Below are 21,272 nucleotides of genomic sequence, written 5' to 3'. Positions count from 1 at the left end.
CTCGGGCCTCCCCGGGCCACCGCCGCCGGAGCGGGGCAGGCAGCAGCGGGGCGGGCCGGGCCGCCCCTGACGCGATCCGCAGGCGCCGCGGCGGGGCCCCGGCCTTGGCTCGGCGCGGCCGGGAGCGCGGTGACCGCCCCGAGCTCCGCCCCTGCGCCGCGGCCGGGGCACCGCCGCCCGCCTGAGGGAGCCGCCGCCGCCGCCGCCCGCCTCCCGCCCTGCCCCATGGCTTCCCCGGCGGCGGCGGGGCCCGGCGCCGCGCTGCCCCCGGCCGCGGCGCGCCGCGACTTCTACTGGCTGCGCTCCTTCATCGCCGGAGGTGGGTGCCCCTGCCCGGCGGCGGGGGCCGCGCTGCGCCGGGGGAGAGCGGGGCAGCCGGGGCGGGCTGCGGCGGAGGTCGCGGCCGCGTCTATCCCCGGCAAAAGCGCTGTCGAGGGCGTCGCCGCCTGGGAGGCGGGGGCCGTCTCCTGCCGTTGCCCCTCGTGTGCTAACGCAGGCGGCTCGCCCCTGTGCCAGGACCAGCGAGGAGCCCCGAGCGGTCGCCAATTAAACGCTCCAAGAGCCCCGAAGCCTCGGTAGGGCGCTGGCGGCGGCCGGGAGCTGTGGCGAAGATGAAGGCGGCGGCGGCGGTGGGGCGGGCGGCCCGGCCGAGGGAGCCGCACGTTGTTACCCTCTGGGGGAAGGAGCCAGCGCCCGGCTGGCGGCGGGCAGGGCGCGGCGTTGATGCGGAGGCCCCGCGTCGGGCTGCGGCCGCTGGCGGGGCTCGCCCGGAGGCAGCGCGGGGCCCGCGGCGGGCACGGAGCCCGCTCCTCCCGGGGGAGCCGCTCCTCCCGGGGGAGCCGCTGCGGCCGCGCTCCGCGGCGGGGAGCAGGCAGGGCGGAGAGCTGCGGAGTAACTTTCCCCGAAAGCGCCTGCTGCGAGGTCAGCCGAGAGGCGGTGGCCTGGCTTGTTGTAATGGGGAAGAGTAGCTTATGCGCTCCACTAAGGCTTCGGGGGTTTTGTAACGCGCTTCTGGTAGAGGCTGTTTGCTCGTCGGGGCTTTCTCGAGGTCCTAACCGAGCTTCTCCTCACCAATTTAAGAGCACATTAGAAAAATCCCTTATTCATCTTCTGACATAACAAACTTTCGCATCCTGTCGCTTTTCTCTTTCCCCTCTTGGAAAGGTGTTGCAGGGTGTTGTGCCAAAACAACTACTGCACCGCTGGATCGAGTAAAGATTTTGCTGCAAGCTCATAACCACCATTACAAACATCTAGGTAAGATGGCTGCTGCGTGTCTAATTTTTGGTTTTAAATGCAATGTGTCTGGTTTGCGTATGTCGATTTATTCAACGATGCGGCTGATAAAAAAAAAAAAAAAAAAGGTGCTAATCGGACAGAAGGTTGTATGTGTCTGGGCAGTCTCCGTGCCACGCTTTTAGTGTTTAAAAGGAAAAACAAAGCCCTGTGCAAGTATTGGTTGATGTGTTAGAGATGGAGATGTCAGAATAACCCTCAATAAGGCACAGAAGAGCTAGGCTTGATGTTCCCCTTACTGAAGCCGGTAGGAGGCTGGCAATCGCAGGTTGCAAGCTGGGATCATTTATGCAAAAACCCTCACCGCTGGTAGCTGCTGCGGTGATGGCCGGCTTGCAGGGGCTGTGGGAATCGGTGCTTTTCAGAGCTTGGTAGCCCTCTCGGGGGCCGGCGGTGACAAGACAGTGACCGCTGAATCCCGCAAGGCTGGCTCTCGTAGGCAGCAGCGTGGTTGATGGGAACGGAAGCGAGGAGCGGGTCTGTGCTTGGCGTAAGGTGGAGGTGATCCGTATTCGGCATCCGGGTTGCATCACGGTGAGAGAATAAACTCAGAGTTGTCAGCATGTTCAGAACCATTCTCTGGGGCTGTAACAGTGCCCTCTTGCGCATAGTACTTGAGGTATTTTATGTCACATGCTCTTGAAACATGTCATAACTTATGTTCCGAAATTTAAGTGCGTTACAGTTGCCAAGAAAAAAACGGTAGCTTTGAGTTGGTTAAGTTTACATGTAATGAAACTTTGGAATTTTTAACTTAGAGACTAAAGATTGGTTTTTTTTTTTTTTTTTTTTTAAAAGGCTGGAAAAAGAAATCTTGAACCAAAGTTCAAGGGCTATATATTCACTTCACTGAACCAAAAAGGGAAACACAAGTGGCATTTTGGTAACACAGTCACATAAGTATGCACTCAAATCTGCAGTCTGAGAATTGAAGGCTGAAATTGGTTTGACTGACATTTCAAATCCTTATTTTCAGCTTGCTTTGCACTGTGCCATAACTGGCAAGTAAAATCTTTACATTCTTCCCTATTTAGGCTGTTAGGTATGATTCTGATTATTAGAAATGTGTCCTTGTTACATGTAGGCAAACAAGAAAATTATGCGGATGGGATACCTGTAAGTGCAGAGACACAATGGACTAGTTCATCAAAGCCCTCACTAAATGATTTTACCGCCCTCGCTCTGTGGAGTTCGTGCCGCATGGATCTCAGAGCAGAGTGTTTTAAGAAATAAGAACAGTAACTCATCAGTGCAGAGTAGAGATAAATTCTGATCATGGCATAAGTATTTTCAGAGGCATGTAATAAGCGTGACATCTTAAAAATACGTTCAATGTTGTATTCTTAGGACCCCAGAAACTGATTAGTACTTGTTTTATTTAAACTTCAAACGAAAGTTTGTCAACTACTCTTTTTTTTTTTTTCCTGAAAGATAAATGTGTAAGATTTTTCATGTTCAGCTCTTATATTATTAAGTAGTTGCATATGAATGAAAACTGTTTTACAGTTTATTCCTTCAAAAAAAATTAAAAAGTCAATTTTGATAGCAATTGTGCGTAACTAATAATATGTTTATAATAAAACTGTAGGTTTTGCCCAAACTTTGTGTGATCTTGCATTATTTCCCACCTGTTAAAAGGGAATAGGATTGCTTCTTGTTGCAGCAACTCTGGGACAGGAAGTGTGAGATGTTTAAGTTGTAAGTAATGAGAGTCTTAAAACTTGTTTACTTCGCTTCCTCAGTGATGGCATTTAGCCTGTAACTTAGCATGTAGCAATATCAGAATGTTTCCCCATGGCTTTAGACTGTTAAGTACTTAGTTATTTATTTGGAATGGCCCAATTGCCGCTCAGCCAGCTTGCTTCCTTCTCTCGCTCATCTTGGCTCCCGTGGGTGGCTAGCGGCAGCTGCAGTCGGATGGCTTGCAGTCCAGGCAAGTCACGAGCCTGACCTGCATGAGTTCAGAATTAGGCCCACGGAGCCTGGGAGGTGAGAAAGCTGATAAAACTTAACCTCAAACCTCCTCCTTCTGGCAGTGTTTGCGCATTGAAAGTGGATTTTCCACTCTCCACAGGTACATGAGCAACATGATCCGGCCTTAGTTCTATGCGTGCTTTCTTACTGTCAGTGATATTTACTTGATTTTTTTTTTTTTTTCTCCTCCCCCCAATATAATTGTTCAATACCTCTTTTTGTATTGCTGGCAGGAGTGTTTTCTACGTTGTGTGCTGTCCCCAAAAAGGAAGGTTACCTTGGGCTGTATAAAGGAAATGGGGCAATGATGATTAGAATCTTTCCTTATGGCGCAATTCAGTTTATGGCATTTGACCAATATAAAAAGGTAGTTGAATTTATCTTATTTTTCTTTCTACAATTAATTTATCTTATTTTCTTTCTACAATGGCGCAATTCAGTTTATGGCATTTGACCAATATAAAAAGGTAGCTGAATTTATCTTATTTTCTTTTTTTCTGCCTACAATGAATACGCACTTTAAGTGATTGAAACTAACGCTGAAACTTGTGTGTCTGACTAATTAGCTGCATGTCTTTTAGAATTTGCTTAATTTTGTCTGAATCTACCCATTAAAAATGTCAGGGCAACAATGAAACCGCTTGCAGTGTTGCTTAAGGAAAAAAATTCCCACCGATTTTTGTACCTTTGTATTGTTGAGAATAATTTTTTTTTATGGAAGGAAGAGGTAATCTAAAGTCTGCTGCTATTTGTATTGCTATAAGGTAGCCCTTCGTGAATAATGTAGGAACAAAATGTAAGATGGGACCTCTTTATTATATTGTGTTGGGATTCTTAGCACTTGATGGATGGAATAACTTCAGCTTGAAAGTCTGTCTGGATCTGACTGTTATATTTGACCTGACAAATGACTATGTCAGGCTCTAATAAAAATGACTTGGGAGAGAAAATGCTCATTTCAGGGTCCCACAAGATTTGTGGATTCCTTTCCGCTCTCGTGCGTTTACTCTTTCATAATAAATACATAATAAATCCCTACGACATCTTTTGGAGGTCAGGTGTTAGCGTGAACGTGTTTTTAAACATTGCTTGGTGAAAAATAACCATTTTACTGTTAGCGATATGGAATTTTGTGTTTGAAAGGTCAGTTTTAGTACCCAGTGAAGTAAGCTGCATGATCTTTATTGAAGACAGTGGGATTGAAATTGTGATTCCCTTCCCTAAAGAGCAAATTTCAGAAGGCTGATACAAAGAAGTAACTGTAATGAGTTTCACGTGTTCTTTTTTTGTGGTGTAATCATGAATGCTGTTGATCTATGCTTGTTTTTTGTTGTGTTGAATAGAAGACTGCATGCCATGCTATATAAATAAATAATTTCTGAACCTGCAAATTTCAAGAAATCATTTAGCATCACAGCAGTTTTTTAATCTACTAATTGACAGTAAACATTCCAGATGTTTTGCAGGAATGTGTAAAAGGGAAAAAAAAGCCACCCCAATTCTTAAAGAAGGAAGATATGAAATGATCTTCTTTATAGCAGAAACCGCTTCTTAAATAGTCTCAGTTATTTGATAAAAGCCTGGAAACTAATTTCTAACTTCTTTCCAGGACATAGTGTAACTTAGGAAGTTCTTGCTCTCAAATGCTTGTCCGATTTCTTTCTTTTCCTTCTTTCTTGTTTTTTAAACCAGTTAAAGTCTTAAAAATATCTTTTATAGGAGTACATTTCACATGCTGTGCATGGAAGAAAAATTTACTCTTCTCAAATATGTCACTTTTCAACTTTGCTCAGTGTCCTTTGCTCTCTTATCATGCAACAAGGATGGTATTCAGTTTGCCTTGTTTGACACACATTAAAGATAACTAAATAAACAATTAATCTAGTTTCTGAAGGAAACAGTACAAATACTTTCAGCTAATCGTTCTGCCTTGTTAGTAGAATTTTAGCACTTTCACGTTTTTAATAAGAAAATGGTAACAGCAGCAATGTTCAGAAAACTGTTTTAACAGTAATTAAGTGCTCTGGTTTGAATTTGTAGTGTTGTAAACTTCTTGGAAACAGCTACAGAGTTTGCATTAATGTGCTAATAAACTGTGTGATGTACTTGCCTGTATTTTCTGATATATGACTATTTTAAATATTCCGTATTTTGTAGATAATAAAGAAGCAGCTTGGGATTTCAGGGCATGTGCATCGATTAATGGCTGGATCCATGGCAGGTATAGTTTTGTACTTGGATTTTGGACATCCCTTTTGCTGAAAAGTTAATATTTGTTTAGAGGATGATTTGATGTGTTTTCAGGTCAAGCTGTCGCAAATTTGTATTAAGCGAAAATACTAGTAAATGGTTAATGTAAAAACTAGTTGCCTAATTGAAAACTGTTTGTCCAAGAGTATTCTTTAAAACATATTTGCTCAAGCTTTGAGTTCTGTGCTATGTTGTAAAGCGCAGTTTTTGCAGTGTTAATTATGGCTTTTAAAAAATGAAAAATCCAGTGTCATCGAGATGAAGTATGAAGATGCAGGTTTTAGTACAATTGGCTCATCAGCGTGTCTGCCATTGCTAGTAGGTTGAATATAAGCCCATAGAAACAGAACTGCAGCTCCTTAAATCGGTGGATTCTTTGGATTTGCCGGAAATGTCTATGCTTTTCAACATCCAACACAGGATTGTCATCATACTCTTTAGAGCATATGTGTGAACGTCAAAAAAGATCATTATCAGTTAGGGCAATAGCAGTAGAAAAACACACTTGTAAACCGCCAGTATATAGTATGATTATACATCTCTGTTTTCTTCTTGCTAGTCGTTTAGCCAAAAGTAGCTAAGAAAAAACAGGGAAAGGTAAGTAATAATGGACTGATTTTTAATCAAGGTGGTTCTTCATGTGCTTTTACTTTGTAAAACACGCTTAATACTGTCTAGTGACAGTCCTTAAATAGTTATGAAATGAGTATTAATATTTAGCTGCTTTTGCAATAAAAATACTGGGTTTTGTTAATTCTACCTTTAGTTAAACTAGGAAGACCTCATGAAAGTATTTTGGCTTTGCATGCCATCAGGTGAAAAGGAAAGACAATGAAATGAAACAATTCAGAGATCCTAAAAACTAGCAAAACCCATTTGGCAAGATATGTTCCAGGACTTGGCTGACTTTCTATCTGAAAGAAGTAGAAAAAATACATAGATTTTTTTTTTTCCCCCCGTTTTTCCTTTCTTTCTCCTGGCTTTAACTGTACTAAAAACCACTATCCCCCCCCCCCCCCCCCCCCCCCCCCCCCCCCCCCCCCCAAAAAAAAGCAAGCTTGTTATTAGCTTTTTTAGGAGCCTTGTCAGAGACCTGGAACCTGACTTGTGAGGCACTGTGAAAACATTGAATAATCAGCTTAACTCTGTCAGTGTTGGACATGCTGGAATTCTTTGCGTAGCTAAATTAATAGCATCTGGCATCGTTTTAAGCACCTTACTGGTTAAATCTGTTTTGTGTGGTTAGTGTAATGGAAATAAAACTAATGTACAGTACTATCTAGAAACCATGATCAAATGAAACGCTTTGTGTGGTGCATTTAAGTACAATATACTCAGTAGTCTGGTATTGAGAACCCCCAAACTGAGTAGATGAGCTAGACTTAGGTGTGCAGCGACATGCATATAGCAGTCAGGCATAGTAATAGTATCGCATGTGAGAGTCTTACTATTTGTTTACTAGGTGGCATTAACTGTTCTTTGGGATATTCATTAGATAAATAAGAGGGTAGAGTTTATATTGAATATGCCAAGAAGATACAGGGGAGGAAGGAGGTGCTAAGAAGAGTGTGGAGTTTGAAACCTGATCCAGAAGTTTCCTCGGTGGATAAGGAACCGTCTGGATGGTCGCATTCAAAGAGTTGCGGTCAACGGCTTGATGTCCAAGTGGAGACCAGTGATGAGCGGCGCTCCTCAGGGGTCAGTATTGGGACCGGCGCTGTTTAACATCTTTGGCGACATGGACAGTGGGATCAAGCGCACCCTCAGCACCTTTGCCGATGACACCAAGCTGTGCGGTGCAGTCGACACGCTGGAGGGAAGGGATGTCATCCAGAGGGACCTTGACAGGCTTGAGAGGTGGGCCCTCATGTGAACCTCATGAAGTTCAACAAGGCCAAGTGCAAGGTTCTGCACATGGGTCAGGGCAATCCCAGCACAAACGCAGGCTGGGCGGAGAATGGATTGAGAGCAGCCCTGAGGAGAAGGACTTGGGGGTGTTGGTTGATGAGAAGCGCAACGTGACCCAGCAACGTGCGCTGGCAGCCCAGAAAGCCAACCATCTCCTGGGCTGTATCAAAAGCAGCGTGGCCAGCAGGTCAAGGGAGGTGATTCTGCCCCTCTACTCCGCTCTCGTGAGACCCCACCCAGAGTACCACGTTCAGCTCTGGGGCCCCCAACGTAAGAAGGACATGGACCTGTTGGAGGGGCTCCAGAGGAGGGCATGAAGATGATCCTAGGGCTGCAGCAGCTCTCCTATGAAGACAGGCTGAGAGAGTTGGGGTTGTTCAGCCTGGAGAAGAGAAGGCTGCGGGGGAGATCTTACAGCAGCCTGCCAGTACCTGAAGGGGGCCTACAAGAAAGCTGGAGAAGGGCTTTTTACAAGGGTCTGTAGTGATAGGACAAGGGGTAATGGCTTTAAACTGAAAGAGGGGAGACTGAGATTAGATACAAGGAAGAAATTCTTCACTGTGATGGTGGTGAGGCACTGGAACAGGTTGCCCAGAGACATTGTGGGTGCCCCATCCCAGGCCAAGTTGGATGGGGCTTTGAGCAGTCTGGTCTAGCGGAAGGTGTCCCTGCCCATGGCAGGGGGGGTTGGAATTACATGATCTTTAAGGTCCCTTCCAACCCCAAACAAAATAAGAAAAGACTTTTAAAAGCAATTGGTAGTATTTCTTACTTTAACTCCTGTGGCTTAAGTCTCTTGCTGGCTCCAATAAGGGAGATTATTTTGCTTCTTCCAAGTTTAAATGACTAAAGGAGACAGTGTGCTGCGTGCACCCCAGTGCTGGTGGAGAGCGGTCTTCACAGTTTCTTGGAATCCAATATTAGGCAGTTGAAAATGGATAGCCCTCGTTTCCCCTTCCTTTTTGTCTGCTCTACACCATCTAGCCACACAGCTGTCTGCTTTCACTTCTGTGTACGTTACTGATACTTAAATCTTGCTTATGTCAGTGTTTCCAACATTACTGGCAGTCAACAGACCTGAATCAGCTTCAAAGTGGTGGGAAACATTTGAGTATCTTCTGTAACTGATAAACAGGATCAAAAGCATATCCACAGGGAAAAACAAGGCAATGAGGATGGGGGTAGTGGAGTGAGAGAAAAGAAAAACCTATTGTAATGCATATATTTAAGGGGGCCAACTTAAAGTTACTGTGGAAACTTTAACTCTGAATTTCCTGAGCCTTGTGTGATTCAAATTTCAGCTGTAACACCTCATTAACAGATAAATGGTGTGTAACTTCTTTTAAGGAAAGACAGAGCTCGGGAGAAGAGAGAGAAATCATAGAGGTTAGTGGGGTTTAGGAAACAAAATGGTCAAATAACACCTGTATCACAGGATGATTTTGCAAATCTAAATCTTTTTTTAATTTTCTAATTGAAAAATCTGAATTAAAGCACAGAAATGTGTATTTCCTCCTCTGTGCTTGATTGACTTCAAAAAAAAGCCAAAAAAAGACTAGAAGTTATCTAGAATAAACTCAAGTTCCATGAAACTGATACAGAAAGCATGTTTTTGTTTTTGTCTTTTTACTTTTAGTAAAAGTGATTGGAAAACAGTACTGATCTAGGAGGATACTGCTGTCTCAATTTTAAATACTATGTAATTAACAGTTACCTAGTTGAGTCAACATTTTAATAGAAGCTATGCTGTTTATTTCTTCAGGTGCAATTCAGAAACAAACCATTATATATTGGAGGTCTAGAAATAGTAGGCTTTGTAAATCAGGCAGTTCTTCAACCTGTCTGACAAATATTCTTTGTCATCAGCTATTTCTCTGTATGTGTACTTCCTGAAGCTTTGTTTTGTTCAGAAGATGCCTTCCTTGATAAATTAATCTACTTCATACTAGATAAGGAGCGTATCTTCTGCAGTTCAAGGCTGTGACTTGTGTTTATCGCTTTTTGAACTGTATACCTCTGAATCACCTGGTAGTACTTAATTTGATCTGCGTGGTTATTCATAAAGTACAGAGAGCATGATACAGAAGTCATTAAAAACTTGCACATCAGATATGTTTGCAGTACTTGATCTTTGTAAATGTAGTTTACTTGTCCCTGCTCCAGATGGTTTTTAATTCTTATTTTCAAAGAAAGAAAATTACTAAGAAGGGAGGAATAGCAGGGAAGTTGGGAGAGAGAGAAATCCCTACAGCTGATCTCATTGTTAACTCCCAAAGCCTGGGAAGCAAATGAAGGACAGTCTAATTCCTGTTGTGCTTCACTGACGCTAAGTCTCAGTAAAGGTCTGTGTAACTCAGCATCTTGTCCCCAAGAGTGGTCAGAGGTGCTTGAGGACAACATGGTAAGTGAAGAAAGCTCCTCTGAGTCACCATTTGCAATGAGAAAGTCTGCTGGTTTTGAAGAAGTGGTTCCTTAAAAGAGGGAGGAACTACATTGCTCTGATTATTTCAGATCAGACCCTGGGAATTGCAGTGTGTATGTCTTAACTGTTGAGATACTTCCAATTCTGTCCTGTTTAACCAACCACGGGAGAGATTTTTGGCTCAACTCACATTATTTGGGATAGACTTTGCTTCCTCAAGACAGGGAATCAGCCTTAAGATGCTTTGGTCTGACTTCTGATAACTCATAATATTTAGGGAGTAGACATGAGATTAGTAATTTTGTAGACTTCACCACAATGACTTTGTGTCCCAAAGCTGGCTGTCATTCCTCCCAGAAAGGATGTTGTCTCTTCTGAGCCCCGAAGGAAATCTAGATCCCTTGTATGTACATTCTGCTTACATGAACAGTAAGCAGTAACATGCCTCTCCCAGTTGCTTCAAGAAAGCATATTTTGTGGCTGATGTTAGAAATCCTTTTTTTTCCCCTGAATTCATGGCTAGATGATTTTAAGTTAAAAAAACAAAAATCCTATTTAAATCCTTACGACATGTGGTTTCTTTCAGTTCCATCTGATTTGGTTTTTTTCAACTGTACTATTTTTGGACTGTGTTCACTAGTTAGTGCATTCACCAAGCACTTGGTTGGTCTCATTGCTAGCCTTTGTTCAGAGAATATTCCTGGATACATGTCAGTGCATGATTGGAAAGAGAAGGGGGATAAAGTTGCTTGTTTTCTGAAGTGGGATGACTTTCCTGTGAACTCTTAAGCTCTGTAAAAGCTTTTTTTTTCCCTGCTTTTTTTTTTAATTCTTTTTTTTAAACTGCTTGAATTCATCCATTTTACAGTATTTCTGGACATCTCAGGCAATCCATTAGGAAAAGGCTGTAGTCTGAGGGATTGCATTTAATAATGTTGGTCAGTGGAAACAGTCCTAAAGTTGCTTTGGTGTTCTGCAGCTTCCAACTTTTGAACCCTATGGGTGAGATAACATCAGAAATCAACTGCAGATGTCTGCTTTCCGTTCAGAGGAATTGTCCAAAATCTCTGAACGAGATGTTTTTGTCTTCTAAAATAAATTACTGGTAGGATACTCCAGAATGCCACAAATTTTACTCTCAGGTGACCAGCGTCAGCTTTTTGGATAGCTCGCTCACGGTGGTTTTTTTTTTTTTTCCTTCCCTTCCCCATCTAATCCTGATATATTCTGTCAAATCATTCAAGCATACTAAAGTTGCTTTTTTTCCCTCCAGACATAAAAGTTATGAAAAGTTTGTTTGCTGGAGTTGTGTTGTGTTTGGGTTTTGTTGCTGTTTTGTTCTTTTTTTTTCCCCCTCCCTGTTGTGGTTTTCTCTTGACTTTGTAGAAAGGAGGGGAAATGATAGACCTACAAAAAGAGATATCATTAAGAGACTATTAAAACTTAAGGGGAAGTGGCAATTTCCTGCCAACAGAAAAAGTGCTTATCTTCTGCAGGACCAATTTTTAAGGGTGATGTTTAGCTGAATCAGAGTGGCTGCTAGAAAACAATATCAATCATGAAGGTTTTTGCTTTCCTTGCCTCCTTTTCCCAGTGGTGGTGTTTTTTTTTTTTTTGTTTGTTTGTTTTTAGTGATGGTGGTATATCACCAGAAAATGACCTCTGTTTTTAGTAAACAGTTTTAACTATTCCCTCCAAATAATTTGTCAGCAATTGAGTGGTTTACCTCAAAAACTAGCAGTAGGAAAGAATTTGTTACTCGGGTAACCGTTTTCTCTGTACTGGATTTCTGTTTCCAAAATTACAAGTTGGTCAGCATCTAATCAGTTTTGAAACAGTTCATAACTGGATGAATCCTAAGATTTTTATTTTTTTGGCATCTTAAGTCTAGAAATAGCTTTTTTTTGGTCAGAGTTTTAAAACGGAAGTGCTGGTGTGACATGAACTATTAAAATGGAGTAACGCAATGCAGTTAAGTAGTCTTCATCAGTACGATCCTGACTTCATTTTAAATGTCATTAGAATAAACATGTAAATTTGGTGGTTTGAATTTTTTTTTTTTTTTTTTTAAAAAGATATGGTAGGATTAGGTTTCATGGTCGCAATCCAGTAAAGCTGATGCACTTGACTAGCCTGATGCTTATGAGCCATGGAGTTAAAGAAGATTGCTCACGTGAATACAGTTAGGCCTGTAAGTCTTTGGAAAATCAAGGCGTAGGTGTGCAGCTTCAGTGGACACCGAGTATAAACATAACTCCTTCATGTGTTGCTGAAGTTAGTGTTCCTATTTGCTGATTATAAGTGACTTTAAGTGTTTCCTTAAGAAAAGAATTTGTATATGCTATTATATTCACTGCCACAAAAGGAAATTCTAATTTTCAAAATAATCCTAGAATCAGATAAGGTGTAGGTGAGTTTTGTTTGCTTGTTTTGTTTTTGTTTTTAATAAAGGTATTACAGCAGTGATTTGTACTTACCCTCTTGATATGGTTAGAGTTCGTCTGGCGTTCCAAGTAAAAGGGGAACACAAGTACATGGGAATTATCCATGCATTCAAGATGATTTACACAAAGGTATTTTTTCTTTTAATCTTCAGTCCTGTCAAAGCAGAATATGCTCTTTAAAGAATGTTGCACTGCATTGAAAATAGTGGCTTCGTGGAAAATAACATGACTTCATTGCGTGCACATGGAATTTTTAATGTAAAAAACTATCTGGATGCTTCCTTCTACTTAGGTTGCTAAGATGTAGCTAAGACTCGTGTAAGTGGGAGGTCAAAAACAGCAGAGAAGTTGCTTTTCAAGAACAAGTAGTAATGATACAAAAAAAATTGGGGAGGAGGGATATGTATAATGCAGAAATGTCTCCTAGATTATGATGTTGGATGTAGATCTTTCTCCTTCATTTTTTACTTCTTTACCTCCTATGGAGCCAGGCAGTTGTCCCCTCAATTCTTCAAGCACAAGAAGTGGAACTTGATGTTAGCTCCTTGGTGCTAGATGATGCTAGTCAGATTGCTGTCATGAATCTGTATGAACAGTCGTATAACTTGTTAAGACACTTGTTGTATTTCTTGCCACAAATGTACTTGTGTTTTTCTTTCAAAGGAAGGTGGTTTTAGTGGGTTCTACAGAGGGCTGATGCCAACTGTTGTAGGAATGGCGCCATATGCGGGTAAGTTAAAAACAGAACGTGGCAGTCCTTCAGCAGTTATGTGCGCTACTAAATGTACATAATATATTTGCACGCCTAGTTAATTAGCTTCTGTTAAAATCAAGGATTCTGTTTTTCACTGAATGGAGAGGGGAGGCCAGTAGCAGCATTTGCAACTCTTCAATCTTAATCTAGACTTGACCAATGTGTGTTAAAACATCTTCAATATGCAAAGCCTAGTTTTTCTGAAACTTGGAGTTGAGAGGGAGAGAGGTGAAATAGTGGTTCTTCTGCTTCCTGTTTTCCCACAAGAAAGCACATAGGATATTTCTCTCAAACAGGTAGATCCATGAGAGAGCAGAGTGCTCTATAGATGGAGGCTTAGAGCCTCTGTATTGGCTCCATCTCCTGGAGACTTTTATGTGAATACTTACACAAGCTAAAGCAGCGGGTGACGTGGGAGGGAGGAACATCAGAACTGCCCAGCTAACTACACTCCTATTTAAAAGATGAGAGATGTTCTTCAGTTAAAAAGATCTTAGGAGTTACTCTTAACAACAATCCAGTAATTTAAAACCCACAGTCTAGCTTATTTATAGCATTCTTTTAATGTTAATTATAAACACTAATTCATTGGGACAGAAATTACTGCAGAAGTTCAAAATATTATTTGTCTATTCCTTTCTGCTTAAGAAACACTTGTAAAGGAATTGGAAAATAGTTTCATGTTGTAATTACAGCTTTTTGTTTATGATGATGATGATGCATCGACAAACAGTTTGCTTCTTTATGAAAGTACATAAAATTAAATTTCCTTTTAGGTTTTTCATTTTTTACCTTTGGTACCTTAAAGAGCATTGGACTTGCTCAAGCACCTAACTTGCTTGGACGGCCTTCATTAGATAATCCTGATGTCTTAGTTTTGAAAACACATGTAAATCTGCTGTGTGGTGGCATAGCTGGAGCAATAGCTCAGACGATATCGTAAGTTTGGGTATTGTTTGTTTGTTTTTTTTTCTATATAGCTGTACATTCTGAAGAAACTTTTATCAGAGAATATGATTTTATGTAAGTCTAGCTATCAGTAAGGTTTTTAAGTCAGGTTAATCAGACACTGGAATTCAGTTATTTCCTAGTGTTTCATTTACTAAATATCTATTTAATCTTCAGGATCTTTAAAGATATATGCTTTAGGCCAATTAAACAAATTCAGATAAATCTCCTAAAGTCAGTTGCAATCTTACTTGGTAAGCTATGAAATTTTGACCATGAACATAATTTGCAGAATTTTGTTACTCCAATTTATTTTCAAAGCAATGTAACCTGTGAAGCCATAGAATTAAAAAAAAACAAAACAAAAAACCCCCCAAGTCTTAGATATTGTATTTGGCATTACTTTTTTCTATTACTTTGCCTGCTTTCTCCATTCTCATGCTGTCCTTGTCATGTTTTATTTTGTCCAGAAAATTAATTTAATGGACTTACATGGCATCAATTTTTCACTAAATCACTGCATTACAAATGTCATTTTCTATTAATCCTTAAACTGTTAATTTTGTTTTCGATTCAGGTGTCTTCTCCCTCCAGCGTTTTACAGACTGTTTTATACTCTCATCTGATCTTCATGTATCTTCCTTACTTGTGCCAAATGGAATATATTAAGATATCTGATTTGCTGTTTTTGGTTGTATAGGGCAAGTCTCCCTTTTTGGAGAACTTTGAGCTGTGTTGAGAATCTGAGCTGGATTCCTGACTCACTGAAAAGGGAGCTTGGAGGTTGCACGTGGACTTCTTTGTACTCTTTTTTTTAAACAATATGCATATAGTCACCACACATCTGGTTGAAGTGCTGTTCAAATATCTCCTCTGCAGATATCCCCTTGATGTAACTCGTAGGCGAATGCAGTTAGGAGCAGTTCTCCCAGACTCTGAAAAGTGCCTGTAAGTATTTTCTTTTCATCCTTAGTAACTGAATTCTTAGATGTCTGAGCAAAGCTAAATTCTTGGTATTAAGGTTTTTTGTGGTTTTTTTTTTTTTTAAAAAAAAAGCTACTGTGGTGTTGATTTCTTCATTCTTTTAATAAGTTTCCACACAGACAAAATCTGCCATTATCACTCTGGGGTTAAAAAACCCCCTGAAATCACAATGACACTGTTGTTACTAATACTGTGTTTGTATCAGTAACATAGGGTTTGGTTTGTTTTTTTTTTAATTTTAACTCAACTTGCGATGTCTTTCTTTAAGTTCAGCAGGATCCCTAAGAGAGAGACTGCACGCTCTACTGAAATGAAATGTTTCAAAGTGGTTTTAAATGGTGCAGAGTCTGTTCCATAAGATGATTATATATAATGCTGTTTTATTTGACCTTTCTTGCATTTACAGTGATGTCCCACACCCCACATGTAGTTGGGGTTCCTCCAGGTTTTTTAGTCATGTGCTTCAGTCCAGTAGAAGTGGAAGTACCAGAATATCCTTAAAATCATAGTATTAAATCAGCTCTCACCTTGAAAAACTTTCTGAATTTCAAATTGCCACAACCAAATTAGATTCCAGGACAGTTTTATCTTGGTTACTTTCAATCTTGTGGAACTGTGTATGTCTGAATGCAGCGTGATGCAGTGTGAACCTCCTGCATGGCAAATTGGATCCTAGTAATAGTAGTCTGTCTTAGTGACCTTTCATAAACAACATAGATGTTGCTTACTGTGAAAGTTGCTGTTCTGTTTTCCTTAGCAGCCTAAGTTGTTTGGTTTTTTGGTTTTTTTTTTTTCAATTTTCCACTCCAGATACTTTTAAAATAAAAATGTGTTAATTGTTCTTGGGGTTTTATGTTCAGCGTTTGTGAGAACTACCTTTACAGACGTTAGGCCTCCCAATTTAACAATATTGTTGTGACCGTGTTTGGAGAGAGCTGTAGTCATATATGTCTTTAGAGGAAGAGGACATAAAAAAAGTAGGAAATCTTGATGCTTTGAGGCATAAGGAAGTGCTCAAAGAGCAGTGTCTTTAATAGCTTGCAAGTACTGAGCACCTCACAGATTTTTTTACTCAAGGGCTTTGCATTTAATGTCCATTTGCTCTGTTTCAATACAAGTACGTGAGGAAAATTACTCTCCTTGCATATATATACTGCAAATTCTGCTTTTAATAAGGTCAAATATTATATACTTACACAAATCCTAGCATTTCTCTCTTGAGAGAAAACACTAGGCCTGTGTCATGGTGGAGGAAGCTACGCACATGCAAGATGTAGAATACAGAGCTAAAATAAATTGTATATGCAGAGCTTTAGAAGGATGGGTATGATCCTGTGCTCAGAGAAAGGGTGGGATACAAGCCCTAAATATTGACCTTTCATGCAAGAAGTGTGTGCTACATTGGGCAAATGATGTTTCTGTTACTCTGCATTGTTTTTGTAAGAAGAATTGATGCTTCTGAACTCCTTCCTGCCAGACAGGCAACAGAATATGCATAGCCATTCTGCTGTGCAATGTTTTATTGGGTCTTCTAGGGCAGGTATTTTCAGACTGAAACTTCTTTAGATGGGATTGCACTGTCCTATTTCCAATTCCCAGCCCTTGCACCCGAATTGCTTGCAGAAGCTCAGACTGTCTTCCGAGTCCTGAAAAGACTATAATGTTTTGCTAATAGGGAGCCCCCGGGTTTTTCCTCCATAGATCTCTTAAGAACCAAGTCAAACAAGTGTCTTGTATTTAAAGAAAGTAATTTTGACTTGAATATGTATAGCAAATAATGATTTGAGTTCTTATTTTTCCAGTACAATGGTGCAGACACTGAAATATGTGTATCAACAACATGGAATACGAAGAGGATTATACCGTGGTTTATCTCTAAATTATATTCGTTGTATTCCTTCCCAGGCTGTGGCTTTTACCACATATGAACTTATGAAACAATTCTTGCACCTCAACTAATTTTTTTTTTTTTAAGACTTTCCTGTAAAACTACACTATCAGTCCTCAGATTATATTGGTGAGTAAATTACTTGAAGTTTAAAAAAAAAAAAGCTATCTGTTACTGTGGAACTGCTGTTGTCTGACATTTTTATTTGCCAAAATGTGGTTAATTTCCTGGAGTCAAACCAGGAGACAGATCAAAATAAACATTAGTTAGCTATAAATATTTTTTTGCACTTGATCTTCTAGGCTTCATTAGATTAATGTTAAGACTTACACAGTTTTAAAATTCCACCCATATTTTATACAAGTTTCAAGCTGTTAGTTATTTAGCTTTATCACCATTCCAGGAGTTACACACATGGTTGTATTGCTTTTTAGGCTAGTAGTTAGACATCTGTTCTTCTTTAAAAATTAAATTGAATAAACTGATTTGAACAAAATGCAATGATTTTCATGCAAATACTTGCCAGCTCTGTAGAAGTTGAACTCAGCAGACCACAACTTAAGCATCTTTTTTCGTTCTTTTTTTGTACAAGTTTTCTGTATGCAAGAACAATGCATGTATCTTCAGATTGGTACACATGAAAGTCTCTTCAACCATTTTGATAAATAATGACAAGATGTATTTAACGTTATTAGAAATCTTGCAATTTGGAAACCAGTTGCTTGGCATACATTCTACTCTAAAAAATGTTGTGTCAACACAAATAAAACCAGGGGGAACTTTTACAGTGACAAGTGCTAGAAAAGATCTCCTTAAGGCAGTTAGTATGGGCTTAATCTTACAAGGTATTTCTGTACCTTTTCTGTGGAGCTGAATGTTCTCTATTCAGTTTATTGAAGGCTGAGTATTTTATGTACTTTCCAGTACTAGCTCGTGTAAACAGGTTTGTCCCTACCGTAAAACATGGTGACAAACAAGACTGCATGCTGCTGCATTTACGTATTTAGGCATATGGACCATATTCGACCTCCCGTGCAAGAAAAGAAAATGAAGATTGTATTGGAGTCTGTAGATGTGTACACGTACTGTTTCTGAAGTATGGTATGCAATAGACTATCACATGTTTTTGTCCTACTACAGTTCCTTTTGCAGAGGGAATTATTTTCCAGATTTGTTTATACATGATTTGCATTGGTACTTTTGATTTTACTCACTTGATTCAGGAAACTGTAAAGCATTTTCTTTAAGTGATGTAAGTTATTTATTTATTGTAAATATTTTAGCAGTGTCTTTTAAGAATTGGTAATGATTATGTTAAGTGCTGGATGGAAAGATTGATTTGCTTAATTTTGACAAACTGGATTTTGAGTTATATATTCAATACCAACTTTTGGGGCTCAATTTTTTTTTTTCCAGTTTCTTAAAAGTATGTATTTCTTTTATATTTAACAATGTAGCTATGGACAGAGAATGAGATGTATCTGAATTTATTTTATTAAAAATTTTGAACTAGTGTCTTTGTGTGATTTGCATGTGTTGCAGCCAGAAAGAATGCATATTTCTGGAATTACCTATATGTTTGCCCTTGTAAATCTGGATAACGTTGTCATCTTAATTAAGATAAAACAAATAAGATTTTTAATCTGACCTTTAGTTTTACTTAAAGGAAAACTAACCAATATCACAGTGAATCTTTAGCTTTAAAAGTCCTTGTGGGAGAGCTAAATCCACCCTATTGGGAAAGAAAAAAAATAACGAGAAGAGAAATGTGCCATTTTTCTCAAACTACTGAGGGATTTATTCCCTTGTGGTTTTTTTGTCTGTCTCTTCAGTATTTTCAGTGTACTGAACAAGCAACATCTAATTTTACCCAGTAAAAAGTACACAATCAGGCTCCAGCCAAGCTAATTTCTATGCCTTAATAACATACTTTCTAATTATTTTTTGTTTACTTTTTCTGCAAATGGAAGGGGCTTGAATATCTGTTTTTGTCTTTATTTCCTAAAAATTAATGTAACAATAATCTCATAACTAATAGTTCTGTCCAGTGAAGTAGTTATTTTTGTGAAGAACTGGCCATGTAGCCTTGGATAATATTTTTAAACTCTGTTAAAACCACCTATTTCCAATACTGCTTGATGTAGAAGTAGAAAAGAAAGTCTCAGCATTTTAGGACTCCTTCAGGTGAGGCAGTCTCATACAGGCTCATCCATGATGTCTTGGAAATCTCAGTCTTGGGGGGGGGGTTTGTTTCCAGTGATTAAACACTGTGTCTTTAAAATAAATTCCATATTTCCATCTCCATATTCTTACAATTGAAAATTTTGCCAGCTGTAAATGTATGGCACGCACGTATGACCAATATTGCAGTTTGCAGTCATTACACAGAAAGCTTTCAGGTGTTTGAACCATTTTTTTAACACTAATTCGAATGTCTATTTCATTACTAATCTCCAGATGTTTTTTGTTGCTCATTTAAATGAGCTGAGACCTGGAGGTGGACATATTCCATTGACACTCTTCAAATTCCTCCCCTCCTTCCCTGAAAAAGGAGCATGAAAGGCACCTGTTACAAGCTGCCTTTTGTGTTTGCAACTCAAACCAACAGTATCTGTTTGATTCAAACAGGTATAAAAGAAAAGATCTCTCTGCTTGGTCCTTAACTGTGTTTTTATTCTCTCTGTGTGTGTGAGTGAGTCTGTTCAGGTCAGAGACCTCTGCTTCAGTGACGTGTGACAGACTGCCCCGAGCATCCTGAGAGTGGATCCCAGGGTGCTTCAGGGTGGATCCCAGGGTGCTTCAGGCTGGTCTCAGTCAGGTTTCCTGTCCTCGCTCTCCTTTCCACTCCTCTTGGCAGGATCTGACCTGTTCTCTTACCACAGTGCTAGCACGGTTGCGTAGTAAATCAGTTCAGGAAGCTGACAGCTTTCCTTACAGCTAATTTATACTGTTTTATTCTGCTACTTAACTGCACCTTTGGGTGCTGTTTGACATTTTGCCTCGTCCAGGGTAGGTGGACTAGATACCATGGTGCTTCCACTGAGCTGATGAAAGGTTAACCCACTAAAAGAAATGAATGGATTTTATTGGTGTCACCTTACTGAACCAGCTCACAACTGTGGCTGCACACTTGCTAGATCTGATGCAAGGTAAATTTAATCTCAGATTTAGCTTTAGGAATCTTTTTAGCAAGGCCTGTTGTGACAGAACAAGGAATAATGGATTGAAACTAAAGAAGAATAGATTTAGACTGGATATAAGGAAGAAATTTTTTACACTGAGGGTGGTGAAGCGCTGGCACAGGTTGCCCAGAGAGGTGGTAGAGGCCCCATCCCTGGAAACATCCCAGGCCAGGTTGGACGGGGCTGTGAGCACCCTGATTGACTTAAAGATGCCCCTGCTCGCTGCAGGGGCTGGGCTGGGTGAGCTCTAAAGGGCCCTTCCAACCCAAAGCATTCTGTGATTGAATAAACTAGTTACCTGTGGTGGCAGCAGGCAAGTATATATGTTACTGAGTCAGTTGCTGGGGAAGACACAGCTGTAGGTTCCCCTTACAGGTTTCCCTGATTAAATCTGTAGCCTAAAGAATGAGGGCACATAAAGCATGTTAACTCTAAGTATAGACAGCTAACTCCCTGTTTGTCACAGGATTGGAAGGAACAAATTTCATTATCTTGTGATAACAAGTTTTTGGTAATAAATTCCTGAATTTCCACAGTTCAAACTTGATGGAGAATGCTGATGTATCTTAAAATTGTAAGAACATTTTTCTCAACCACTGATACCAGAACAAATTAAAAGAGCCATAGTCAGAACACTTCAGTGCAACTTTTGGTACTAAAATAAGGTTTGGTGTTTTTCTGGTTTTCACAGACTCTTCGTAGAGATTCCCCAGACTGCTTGGATTTAGCTAACTTAAAATATTTAAAGCATATTTTGTACTTTTATAACCATATTTCTTTTTTAGTATGTAAGAGACATATGGGCAACATGAAAGAGGCTACAGAACACAAGGTTATCAAGTGTACAAAGTAAAAGAATTTATGTAATCTCTTTTAATACTATACCAAATTATGTGACTGTGCATTTAATAGTATCGACGCGTAACTATTGAATTATAAGTGAGCTTATATTAGAGGTTCTGCAATAGAAAACAACAAATATGTAGTTTACTGCATGTATTTCAGGACTATCCCAAAGAAAGGTAAAGGGGCTAATTTAAGTATGTTCTCACCTTTTAAAATTCAAGCCTTGATCCTTCTGTTGGGATGTCGAACCACTGGCCGAAGCTGTCATCTTTGCAGGACTAGAGCCTCATACTGTTTCCCAATGTTTGGCTACATTAAAGAGATACAAGACCAAACTCTTAATACATCATTTAAACTGACATTTAAACTACAGAAC

At 40.0% G+C, this 21,272-nt stretch overlaps 1 protein-coding gene across 3 annotated transcripts; it reads left to right on the top strand.

Moving 5' to 3' along the window:
- The first annotated feature begins 225 nt into the window (after window positions 1–225).
- SLC25A16 (solute carrier family 25 member 16) lies at window positions 226–18,337 on the top strand. 3 transcript variants are annotated; one of them, XM_075717433.1, is made up of 9 exons: window positions 226–319; window positions 1,165–1,257; window positions 3,504–3,637; window positions 5,428–5,491; window positions 12,302–12,423; window positions 12,958–13,024; window positions 13,825–13,987; window positions 14,876–14,944; window positions 16,783–18,337. In XM_075717433.1, the coding sequence occupies exons 1-9, from the start codon at window positions 226–228 to the stop codon at window positions 16,937–16,939; spliced, it is 963 nt and encodes a 320-aa protein (XP_075573548.1). In that variant the 3' UTR covers window positions 16,940–18,337. The 3 variants fall into 3 exon arrangements, with proteins under 3 accessions (XP_075573548.1, XP_075573550.1, XP_075573549.1); XM_075717435.1 differs by lacking the exons at window positions 226–319; window positions 3,504–3,637 and having other exon boundaries at window positions 1,224–1,257; XM_075717434.1 differs by lacking the exons at window positions 226–319; window positions 1,165–1,257; window positions 3,504–3,637 and adding an exon at window positions 3,703–3,737.
- Window positions 18,338–21,272: the final 2,935 nt, after the last annotated feature.

This window comes from Pelecanus crispus, chromosome 10 (assembly GCF_030463565.1).
Source record: "Pelecanus crispus isolate bPelCri1 chromosome 10, bPelCri1.pri, whole genome shotgun sequence".
Taxonomy (NCBI): domain Eukaryota; kingdom Metazoa; phylum Chordata; class Aves; order Pelecaniformes; family Pelecanidae; genus Pelecanus; species Pelecanus crispus.
The sequence above is the reverse complement of the archived record's forward strand: the minus strand, read 5'-3'. Positions and strand labels throughout refer to the sequence as shown.

Excerpts from the sequence above, each read along its gene's own strand:
- SLC25A16 (XM_075717433.1), top strand. The coding sequence starts at position 226 with ATGGCTTCCCCGGCGGCGGCGGGGCCCGGCGCCGCGCTGCCCCCGGCC. Across the intron at positions 3,638-5,427 it reads CATTTGACCAATATAAAAAG|ATAATAAAGAAGCAGCTTGG; the intron begins GTAGTTGAATTT and ends CGTATTTTGTAG. Across the intron at positions 12,424-12,957 it reads TCAAGATGATTTACACAAAG|GAAGGTGGTTTTAGTGGGTT; the intron begins GTATTTTTTCTT and ends TTTCTTTCAAAG.